Here is a 12,279-nt window from a genome sequence, read left to right as displayed (position 1 = left end):
GGTATGCGCGGTAGGTAAAAACGCGTATAACGCGCGCGTTATATGCGTGAAAATACGGTATATACCAGTATTCAGATCATTTACATGCTTTTCTGGCACCTTTATCATGAGTCCTTCTTTGTAGAATTACCTACTCATAGTTCGATAAAATGGCATGGTAGCCATATTAGTCCACTTTTAAATGTAATAAAATAGAAATAAAACAGAACAAAAAGATAAAATAAGATGATACCTTTTTTATTGGACTGACTTAATACATTTTTGATTAGCTTTTGAAGGCAATACCTTCTTCAGGTCAGAAATGAGCAAATAATGACAAATATCAGAATATATAAGTGGAAAAAAAAAGAGAATGTCCCATGTCCTCAGAATATGATAAGCTACAAAATGTCAAATAGGGAAAGAACAAGTGGGAAGTGGGATAGACAACGTCAACTTTGAGGTAGACAACCTTTATTTGTATTTTTAAGCTTAAAACCATAATACATATTAAACCACGTGAAAAAGTCCAATAAACAGAATGTCCTGTGTTGGTGTATTGTAATCAATGACCCGGCACGGTCTATGTTTCGGCCTCCTGATGGAGGCCTGCCTCAGGGGTGTGGTTTATAGGTCCACTAGGTGTCAATCTAGTGCTGGAAATACACACTTAAAAGCTGAAGTGTCTGCACAATTCTAAAAACCAATTACAAGTAAGCAGGACTCGTAGGGAAGTCAAAACCAGGGTGCCGGACTATATCTAAGACACATGACGGCAGACAAAGGTCTAATGGCCCATCCAGTCTGCCCATCCACAGCATCCACTATCTCCTCTTCTCTTCTTCTCCCTAAGATATCCTATGTGCCTGTCCACGCTTTCTTGAATTCAGACACAGTCTTTGACTCCACTACCTCTTACCAGGAGACTACTCCACGCATCTACCACCGTTTCTGTAAAAAAGTATTTCTTAGATTACTCCTGAGCCTATCGCCATCCTATGCCCTCTCATTCCAGAGCTTTCCTTTCAAATGAAAGAGACTCGCCTCATGTGCATTTATGCCTCATAGTTAATTAAACATCTCTTATCACATCTTCCCTCTCCTGCCTTTCCTCCAAAGTATACTTTGAAAGAAGTATACCTTCAGCTATTTCCTGAAACTTCCTAGAAGCACGATGGATTGAAATGCCAAGGGTAGCGCATTCTATAGAACTGGTCCAGCTACCTACAAATGCTAGAGTGGAAGAGACCTGGATTCTTATTGCCAATCAGTTTAAACTGCGCTGTGTGTCCTTTAAGTCTGCAGCACAGAACCAGAAAATGTCCAAGCGGATCCAAAGAATTACACAAGCCTTCTGGTCACATGGGACAGACCACGCATCGTGTACGAGGCAATGATTGAGAAATATGCGGTCTTTTATCAGCAGCTGGATGGAGAGGACCAGACCAAGCACGAGTTTCTAACAGATGGGTATCAGGACTTGGTAACTGTACATTCCTTCTTTTTTTTAATGAACGAGATTGCTAGTGTCGTAAAATAGTGCTGTTTGTAAGATTTCAGTGGGTGCCTTCACACAGAGTATTGGATATGTAACGTTTATGATATTATAAGTACAATAAAGGGCAGAGAAGGACAAGTGACTAATTTGGCACAGCAGGACCTTCTCCGTTTCAGATTTTTTTTTTGAATAGAAAAGCTCAGTGTGAAGTAAAGAGCTTAACGGGCTTTAACACTTCATTATTCATTGTGCCATCATAGGTAATGAGCTCCGTTGACACTGAAGGCATGGCTTTTAAAGTGCTGAAAGTCTGTTTTATTTGTCAGTTAATTTTGTTGCTTTACAGTCCGCCAGCCAGTTGGGTTTTCAAGCTATCCCTAATGAATATGCATGAGAGAGATTTGCATACCTGTCACTTCTATTCTATGAAAAAACTTATTTGAATGTCTTTCTAGCTTTTTGGGTATTATAACATTCAATTGGTGTTTTTGCTTTTCTCATTACTTCTATTATACGCACATCTCTCATGCGTATTCATTAGAGATATCTTGAAAACCCGACTGGCTGGGGGTCCCCCAGGACAGGATTGGGGAACCACTGCTTTAGAAGGTATTAGAACTGTCGTCCACATGGTGGCTCTTTGGGTTAGCCAGGGCTGGGGATGCCAAAGAAGCAGTAATCACAGAAGGGCCGATGCTGAAAATTTTGTGCACGATTACCACTGTTATACTGTGGGTTAGCAGTGTACGCTTCAGGGAAAACTTTTTCGATTCGATTCAGCCTATTGAATCGATTATTCAATTCTTTTTTTTTTTTTTTAACTCTTTATTCATTTTTACATCTTACATCAAGTGTATCAATAAATTAACAATTGAAATTAGATACCTCACTTGAATTTCTATCATAATTTAACAATAATATATAAAATTTAACCCCTTTGATTCACTATTCCTGACCAATGTTTTTTTGTTTTGTGTTTTTTTAAACATCCTGGCAGGTTTAATCTTTCCACCCAGCCCCCTTTGCCCTCTCCGACCCCACGCTGGTGCTATGGTGTAAACAAAATGAAAAATACTTTTTATCTCTCTCATAGGTCCTAGCTCACGCTCACTGTCTAATACAGTTCAAATCTGACATATTGTAATCGCAAAATAGAAAATAAAAATGCCCTAGGTCTAACCTTTCTATTCCCCTCCATGCAGCATCTCTACTTTCTTCCCCTCCTTTATCATGTACAACATTTCTTTCTCTCTCCCCATGTACCATCTCTCCCTGCCCTCCACCCTTTGTCCAACATTTCTCCCTCTCTCTTCTCCATGCATGTCTCCCTCCCCTCCACCATATGAAGGATTTCTCCCTCTCATCCCTTTCTACCTCTTTGTTTCATCTCTCCCTTCCTCTTCTCCACCAGAGTTCTTCCTCTCTCCTTTACCCCCCCCATGTGCAGCATCTTTCCTCCCCTCCCATCCCCCTGAACAGCAGCACCACACCGATCCTCTCACTGTGAAACCTGACATACCTCTGAGACCTCAAAGATAAGAAAAAAAAAATCCCTGAAGGATATATACCACAGAACAATACTATAATATCAGAGCAATGTACTCAAATTACAGATTAGAGTTCAAATCCAACCTCCTTATCACAAAGTGCAGGTGCAAGTGCAAACGTGCTGTCAGTAAACAGTATAATAAGTTAGATAATCAAAAAAGTCTCAAACCAAGAGGACAGAGAGCATTTTCAAAGTCTTCACAAGCAGAGGTGAAATGCCATAACAGGCAACCAATCTTCTAACATCTCCTCACACTTCCTCACTTTGTGATATGGAGGTTGGATTTGAACTCTAATCTGTTTGGGATGTTGTTTTTTTGATTTTTTCCTTTCTGGATGGCCCACAATCATCTTGCTTGTTCCAGGAAGACTTCGAATTTTCAAGCTAAGTGATTTATGAACTTTTGAACACAGCTATATTTATATATCATTGTATGATTTTTTGTGAGGCCTTTTCCAGCTTGGTTTGATAGTGCTTGTTATATGTTGTTATACCTTGTCTGGTTTGTTTGTAGTGTTTGTATGGTGTTCTGTGTGTGCTATTCTATGAAAATTTTGTGACATTTTTGCAAATTTTAAATTAATGAATATGTATAATATTTCTAACTTTGTAATTTGAGCACATTGCTCTGATATTATAGTATTGTTCTGTGGTATATACCCTTCAGGGATTTCTTTTTCTTATCTTTGAGATTTACTTTTGAATCCCGTTGTTTATTGGTTGCAGCTCTCCATTTTATTTTTTGTTTAATACCTCTGAGACCTCCTAAAGCAGCAGTGGCGGCAGCGCTCTAAATGGGCTGTTTCGTGACTTGCCCCGCTAGGGCTTCCCTCTGTCATATCAGTGATGATGTCATCAGTGACACGGCAGAGGGAAGACCCCAGTGGGGAAGGCTACGAAGCAGCCTATTTAAACCGCTGCTGTTTTAGGAGGCCTCGGAGGTATGTCAGGTCGATTCACCGAAGTGAACTGGTGAATCGGGCAGCACTAGTGCAGACTGATCTGGCCTGGTGCATCTCCAGGATGCACCATGCAGGGCAGGGTGCTGCCATTTTTTCAAGATGACGGTGCCAGAGGCAGGAGTGAGTGGGCATTGTTCCTACCTTTTGAGTTATCTTTTGCTGGTCTTTCTTGTAGGGAGCTATTCTGAATAACATGCTGCCCAATACAAGCTACGTTCTTCAGATTGTAGCATTGTGCACTAATGGCCTGTATGGAAAACACAGTGACCAAGTGATTGTTGACATGCCCCCGGATGATCCAGGTACGTGCTAGCTTAGGAACAGAAGTATCCTCTGCAAAGTAGTTTGCAAACCGTTTAAAAATTCTTAGCTTTGATGACTGGAGTTTTTAAATCCTTGTAGTCACATTCTTTAGTTCATAAGATATTTTTCAAATGTGCTGGGGGAGGGGGAAGAGGACATGGGAGTTTGCTGTGACAAAATCTAATCCATATTATTTGATGTACTGCTGGCAGTTTGGCCATTTTTTTTTTTTTTTTTGTAAAGGAGCAGTAAAGTTAGAAACCCTGGTCTAGATCAGTGTCTCTCAACTCAGTCCTGGCGTTCCCTCTTGCCATTTAGGTTTTCAGGATATCCACAATGAAAATGCATGAAATAAATTTGCATATAATGGAGGCAGTATATACAAATCAAGTTTATGCATGTTCATTGTGGACTGAGGGCTAGATTCTCAAAAATCTGCGTTAAAAATCGACGGGCCACTGTCACAGCCATTATAGTAGTGATTTTAAAAAAGCGAGTCATTCTCCAAATAACGCTCATGCAAAGGAGGTTGGTGGAGATTAGTGAAGATTCTGTAAATCTGCATGTGCCCATCACTGGTGATAGCGATGGGTACCTGTGCAGAATAAATTCAACCTCCCCTCCCCCCAAAAAACCCCAAAACAAAACAAGCTGCCGAAGTCAAGCAACCCTTCACCTGAGACAGTGGGAGCAGGAGAGATGTCCACTCCCTCCCGCCACCAAGCAACGATAACCCCCCCCTCCCCCTGAACACCACCCAGCAGCGGGAGAGATGCCCACTCTCTCCTGCCACCAAGCAACACACCCAACACCTCCTGGCAAAGGGAGAGATGCCTATCCCCTCCCTCCGCTGATGCCAAGTGACCCCAACTTGACACCCCCTGGCAGCGGAAGAGATGCCTATTCCCTCCCACCACCAAGCAACACCTCCCCCATTCCTCCAACAATGCCCCTCCCCCTTACCTTACAATGACTTGCCAGATGAATGCCTACTTCCTCCAGCCTGCAGGCTCTAATTGGCCCAGGTTGTTTAAGGCCCCTCCTATGCACCAGGAAGGGGAAAGCCTGCCATTTTGAAGAGGTGGGCCTGCTGGCCACAGGGAGTAGGCATCCCTCCAGTCAGCCATCATAAATAAGGTAAGGGGAGGGGACAGGGTCATCCGAGGCATAGGGGGAGTGTCAGGGAGGTTGCGTGGCAGCGGGAGGGAGTGGGCATCTCTTGGGGGTGTTGGGTGGGGGGGTCACATGACATAGGCGGCAGGAGGGAGTGGGCATCTCTCCCACTGCCGGGAGGTGGTGGCAGAGGGCTGCTACTTGTTGACGGAAGGGAGTGGGCATCTCTCCCACTGGGGGGGGGGGGAGGGTAGTGTCGGGTGATTGTGCGACTCGCAGGAAAGAGCAGGTGTCTCTTCTGCCTATCTTCAATTTGTTTTTGTTTTTTGTTTTATGTTTATTATTTTAATTTGTGTAGGGATGGTCTGGGGGGGGAAGTCTGAGCTGTCAAACCTTACTTTTCTGTCAGTGCCTGAGCCAATCAATACCTAGGAAAACCCTAGGAATGCCCGTTACCAATCTATAATAGCGTTGACTATCAGGCAGATAGTGTTTAGCACATGTGACCCTCTAAGTGGGATGATTTTCAGTCAGGTTCTACCTTACATACACTGACAGACTGAAGAAGCTGGGGCTGTTCTCCCTAGAAAAGCGGAGACTCAGAGGAGATATGATAGAGACCTTCAAGATCCTGAGGGGCATCGAAAAGGTTGACATGGACAGATTTTTCAATTTGAAAGAAACCACAAGAACAAGGGGTCACTCGATGAAATTGAAGGGGGACAGGTTTAGAACAAACGCAAGGAAATTCTTTTTCACACAGAGGGTGGTGGACACATGGAACACCCTTCCGGAAGCCGTGATAGGAAATAGCACAGTACAGGGTTTCAAAGAAGACCTGGATAGGTTCCTGGAGGACAAAGGGATTGAGGGGTACAGATAAGAGCAGTGAAAGGTTTAGAGATAAGTGTAGAGGTAGGTATAAAATTAGTCAGGGACTGCTGCTCAGGCAATATGCCTGATGGGCCGCCGCGTGAGCGGACCGCTGGGCAGGATGGACCTCTGGTCTGCCCCGGCGGAGGCGACTACTTATGTACTTATGTACTTAATGGAAGGATCCTGAAAGGGAGATTTCCTGATTGTCCGTGTGACATTTTGGTTGGTGCCTAGTTCATATGTTAACTGGTGCTTTCTTTCCAGTGGGAGTAATGGCTCCACCCTGTTCTGCCCCTAGCCATGCCCTGTTTTTCCTCCGGCCCCTGCCCCATTCCGCCTCTAGTCCCACCCCCCGCAAAGCCTCATCTTCGTTTTTCGACCTCCAGGCCACGTCTGGAGGGTCTTCGAGCATGCACGGATACGCGTGACGTCGTCCGCGCATGCCCAGGGGCCCTCCAGACTCAGCCGGGAGGTCAGGGCTTTCCAAAACCCAGACAAACTACCGGGATTTGGAAAGTCCATCCGGACACCCAGACAGTCCTTTAAAAAGAAGACATGTCCATGTTTTCCCCGACATTTGGTAACCCTAAGTGGGACTAGGCGAAATTTATGCATTGCTCAGCACTACCTTCCTTCCACCAGGATCAAATTTCCCTCGTATTTTGGGTGCTCCCCAAACTGCATTGCTCTCATTTTCTAAACACTTTCTTAGCTGAGCCGTGAACAGCTTTGCCGACCTGAATGCGACGAATTCATGTTGTGTGCTCATGATACGTGACTACATTGAATTTTAAAAGCTCTCGGCTAAAATCCTTGACTGCCTGTCAAAAATGGTGGTGGTGAGGGGGGGCTTCTTTCCTGCTTCTTCTTTCAGCCGCAAAATTAACGAGCCTTGCATCAACTATTTCACATCGATTGCTCACGCAATTGGCTTCTCTAAGCCAGTAGCTTGCTTTGCTTGCTTGCGCTGCCTGCACTGCTTTGCAGAACTAGGCCTGATGCACTTTATATAGCAGTAGACCAGGATCTATGGTATATCAAGGATGGCGCACACATTGCCAAACTCGGTCACCTGATATTGAGGAAGCTCTAGCTGCATTGGATTATTACTAATATTTACATGCCAGGGCATAAAACAACTCATGGAAATTACATTGATGGAGCAGAACATTGGTGCAAGTTGGTTTTATACGAGCAGAACTTCATATTCGATAACTCAGCTGCTTTTGGTGACACTCATACTTACTAAAGATACCAAGGCCAGCAGCATCGACGAAGTGACTCGCCGCACTGAGCAGTCGGAGTATCTCTGAATCAATATTTTCTACACTCCCATTCTCTGTGTGTGGGGAAAAAGCGTAAGGTGAGTTGCAAACAGGAATGCAATTTAGCATGTTCTCCGGTATTCTCAGGGGGGGGGGGGCACGTTAACAGTTTCGTAAACGAGGCCCTGAGTTTGTACTTGAGGTAGTAGAGGGTGAAGCAGGTTGCCCAAGGATCATTCGTGAGAGACGTGGGTTTGAATCCTGGCCAGCCTAACAGCTAGGTTACTTCTCCGCTCCACTGGTGAATTGGCCGCTGACAGGGTGCCGCACACGGGAACATCCACCCTTGGAGCAATTTTTCAAGTTGCCTGCGTATTTCAAAGTATGCAGGCATTTTCAGAGAGTAAGGAGTTGACAGTCAAAGCGGGCCGACTGGTCAGAAACAGCGCCTGGGTGCTTAAATCACCTGCTCGTGCGTGGGTGCTACGTCATGACGTCGTGCGTATTTGCACCTGACGTCATCGCGTGACATTGGCGCATGGGCGGATTTCCTCCTGCCCAACGCGATTTAGAGGAGGCTTTTCAAAACCCGGGCAAAGTGCTGGGTTTTGAAACGCCGTCCGGTCCCCCAGACATGTCCTCAAAAGGAGGACATGTCCGAGGAAAACCGGACGTCGGGTAACCCTAGCTACACGCCACATTCCTTTGTGCCGTTAATAGAATCGGGGCCATGGTACTACTTTTATCTGTTATTGCAGGGGTAGGGAACTCCGGTCCTCGAGAGCCCTATTCCAGTCGGGTTTTCAGGATTTCCCCAATGAATATGCATGAGATCTATTTGCATGCACTACTTTCAATGCATATTCATTGGCTGGACTCAAACAGATTGGCTCTTAACATTAAAAAAACTAATGTGTTGCTTTTCCCCTGGAAAGACAGTTCTTCCCTTGCTGCTCCCATTTGTATAAAAAATGTCCCCTTGCAATTAGTTAGCAATATAAAAATTTTAGGGGTGATCTTTGATGATAAACTGAAATTCCATGATCATATTAGTAACATTATTAAAACAACCTTTTATAGACTACGAAAAATTTGATCAATTTCAAAATTTCTATGTTCAAAATCACTTAATATTCTTATTCACTCCTTGGTGATCTCTAAAATCGATTACTGTAACGCTCTTTTAAGGGAATCTCTTTGAATGAAATAAAACGTCTACAGATCATTCAAAATGCTTCCATTAAGCTTATAACTAAAACTAGGAAGTTTGATCATGTAACACCCCTTCTAAAAAAATGCGCACTGGCTTCCAGTTACCCACCGGATAACATACAAACTATGCCTACTCACTTTCAAATCTCTCCTTAATAAAACCCCAGCATTTATATATAAATTACTAATCCCTTATTCCCCAAATAGAATTCTGAGATCCAACGAACAGAATTTACTAACTATTCCGACTCTTAAGGTTATTAACACAAGACGGCAATTTATTTTCTCTGTTACCGCACCTCAGACTTGGAACGCCCTTCCAATTTATTTAAGAGAAGAGCAGAATCTGGAGAAATTCAAAAGTAATTTAAAAACATTTCTTTTTAGAGATGCCTTTAGTAATTAACTAAACAGTCCATAGGTCAAATTATTTTTACTGTATCATATTACAGTGGTGCCTCACACAACGAACTTAATCCGTTCCAGGAGCAAGTTTGTTATGTGAAACGTTCGTTGTGTGAAACGCGTTTTCCCATAAGAATACATGTAAAACAAAATAATTCGTTCTGCAGCCCTGTTTTCCCATAAGAATACATGTAAAAGAAAATAATTCGTTCTGCAGCCCTACATTTCCCTCCCTCCACCTCACCTTATATGCAGAGTTTGCTAGCTTTCTTTTTCACCCAGCCGCACGCTTTCAAAAAGCTGTGCACGCGCAGCTGCTGAAGTTGATCAATGTTCTCTTCTCCTGCAACTTCCGGTTTCCGGTTGCGTCAGAGGAGAAGATTGAACAACAGAGCATGCGCGCATGTGCTGCTCTTTGAAAGTGTGTGGCTGGCCGAAAAAGAAAGCCGGAAAACTCGGCATCTAAGGTAAGGTGGAGGGAGATGATGGAACACTGCATTCAGACAGGAGGGTGCTGCTGTTCCCGGCTTCGGCGAGAGTAGTTCCGCCCCCCCCCCCGGGCCCCTCGGGCGACTTCGTTGTGTGAAACGAAGTTCGTTATAGGGAGCAAGACAAAAAGTTCGTTATGCGCAGCGTTCGCTGTGCGAGGCGTCCGTTATGCGAGGCACCACTGTATATCTTTTATTTGTTTCCCTTTTTGTACTTTTCCCTTTACGTTCTACTTTTCTATATTGATTTTGTATTTCACCTCCCCTCTTTCCTTGTGTATATGGGTTTGTTAAGTTAAACTTTTAATCCCTAATGTTATTTTATATAGTTTTGTATTGTATTGTCTCCCATTAATTGTAATTTTAAATTGTTCATCGCTTAGAAATATGATTAAGCGATTAATCAAAAAAACCATTAAACTAGAAACTTGAAATCCTGAAAACCCAACTGGAATACGGCTCTCGAGGACCGGAGTTCCCTACCCCTGTATTATAGCATCAACAAAACACTAGCATTTTGACATAATGTAGCACCTTCTTCAGGGGTTCGCAAAATTTTTTTGAGGAGAGACTTCAGGAATACATAGGAGAGCAAAGAAGCCAGCATGCGCAAATAAAATGGTCCTGCGATGGCAGATATACGCCAAACCATGGCAACACCCTTTTACTAAACGCATACAGAGTTACAATAAGGTTTAAGAGTGGTGAATCAGTTACCTCCGCACTGTCAGCTATGTTTTTTTAGTGCTGTTCATATTACAGCTCTCCCTCCGTATTTGCAGTTTTATCACTCACGATTTCAGTTATTTGCGATTTTTACCATGCTGGCTCCTCCCCCAGAATGACGTCGTCCCAGCACATCCTTCAGTGTGCAGCATTGCCGAGCGGGCCCTTTTCCCCATGAAGTTTCACTTACAGAATGTCTTTCTTATCTTGTTGCTAAGAAGAACGAACCACAGTTTTACCCTTCTCTCCACAAGAACCCTGTCAGCCGCTGCCGCTTCCAGCTTGCTCCCCCCCCCCCAATCCCTTGCTATCGCTCCGACAACAAACCACAGTTTTTACCCTCCTCTCTCTCCTAGCTCCTGCACTCAACAACGACCGGAAGGGAGAATGTAGAACCAAAAGAACTCCGTCAGCTGCCGCCGCCGCAGCTTCCGCCTCACCACCCCTCGCTATCGCTCCGACGGCTACAGATGTCTTTTGAAAAGGCGCGGTGCGACAGAGGAGCTTGCGCTTCGCAGCAGACCATAAGGGACAAAGCTTGGGGGGGGGATGCACTGTTGCCTTTAAGTTATTTGCGGTTTTTCCGGGCAGGCGGGGGGAGGAGGCGAATAACTTTCTCATATATTATTTGTGGTTTTTATCATATTCTCGAGGCTTTTTAACAGAAAACCGCGACTAACATATGAGAAAGTTATTCACGGTTTTTCCGTATTCGCGGGTCAGTTCATTCCCAGTCACCGCGAATACAGAGGGAGATGGGTATTGTCTTCATTTTTTTGTAGCTGTAGCAGGTAAATGAGTTAGTGTTACTTTCAATAAAGATTTTACAAATAAAAATACCCCATGTTAGATAGGGCTCTTTATTAATAAGGTTTAAGTAGAAAGAGTCCCCATCAATTCTGAACTTAAATGTACTGCTGTTCATGGATATAATCTTGGCCTTGGCTGACTAAACCACAGCACTTTAGAGCAGTGGTCTCAAACTCAAACCCTTTGCTGGGCCACATTTTGGATTTGTAGGTACTTGGAGGGCCGCAGAAAAAATAGTTAATGTCTTATTAAAGAAATGACAATTTTGCATGAGGTTAAACTCTTTATAGTTTATAAAACTTTCCTTTAACAGTTAAAAGGAAAGATATATAAACTATAAAGAGTTTTACCTCATGCAAAATTGTCATTTCTTTAATAAGACATTAACTATTTTTTCTGCGGCCCTCCAAGTACTCTATTTTTTTCTGCAGCACTCACATTTAAAGTTCAATATCTTTTCTTTCTCAAAACTGGCACATTTCAATCACTAAATTGAAAATAAAATCATTTTCCTACCTTTGTTTGGTAATTTCATCAGTCTCTGGTTGCACTTTATTCTTCTGACTGTGCATCCAATATTTCTTCCCTTCTTTCAGCCTCCTGTATGCTTCCTCTCCTCCAGACCTCATTCCCTCCCCCAACTTTTTCTTTCTTTCTCTATGTCTGTCTTTCTCTGATTCCGTGTCCCATTTTTTGCTTTGTTTCTGGCTCCCTGTTCCCCCCCCTTTCTTTCTTTCTTCCTTCCTGCCCTCCCCCATGCCACCGCCGCCGGGGAATAGGCTGCTGCTGCTGCCGCCATCAGGAACAGGCCGAGATCTCCCTGCTTCTCTTCTCCACGGGGCCGACCAACTCTCGCCGCCCGACGTCAATTCTAACATCGGAAAGGACGTTCCGGGCAGCCAGGCAGCGATTGGCTAGCCAGAACGTCCTCTCGGCGTCAGAATTGACGTCGGGCGGAAGAGAAGCAGGGAGATCAAAGAACACGGTGCCGGCCTGTTCCCCGATGGCAGCGGTGAGAAGGGAAGGGAAGCAGGTCGGGCACCACTGCTCTAGACGAGCCGCGAGCCACACTCTAGGGAGAACAGTGGACCGC

The 12,279-nt window shown here is 44.1% G+C and overlaps 1 protein-coding gene across 3 annotated transcripts in view; it reads left to right on the top strand.

The window, feature by feature from the left end:
- Positions 1–12,279, top strand: part of PTPRZ1 (protein tyrosine phosphatase receptor type Z1) — a 269,276-nt gene that overhangs the window by 163,687 nt on the left and 93,310 nt on the right. For all 3 annotated transcript variants that reach the window (XM_033958764.1, XM_033958765.1, XM_033958763.1), the window contains exons 9-10: positions 1,278–1,462; positions 4,164–4,290. In XM_033958764.1, coding sequence (XP_033814655.1) covers positions 1,278–1,462; positions 4,164–4,290 — 312 coding nt within the window. The remainder of the gene's footprint in view (positions 1–1,277; positions 1,463–4,163; positions 4,291–12,279) is intronic.

This window comes from Geotrypetes seraphini, chromosome 9, assembly GCF_902459505.1.
Source record: "Geotrypetes seraphini chromosome 9, aGeoSer1.1, whole genome shotgun sequence".
NCBI classification, from domain to species: domain Eukaryota; kingdom Metazoa; phylum Chordata; class Amphibia; order Gymnophiona; family Dermophiidae; genus Geotrypetes; species Geotrypetes seraphini.
Note: the sequence above shows the minus strand (reverse complement) of the source record. Positions and strands in the feature narration are given on the sequence as shown.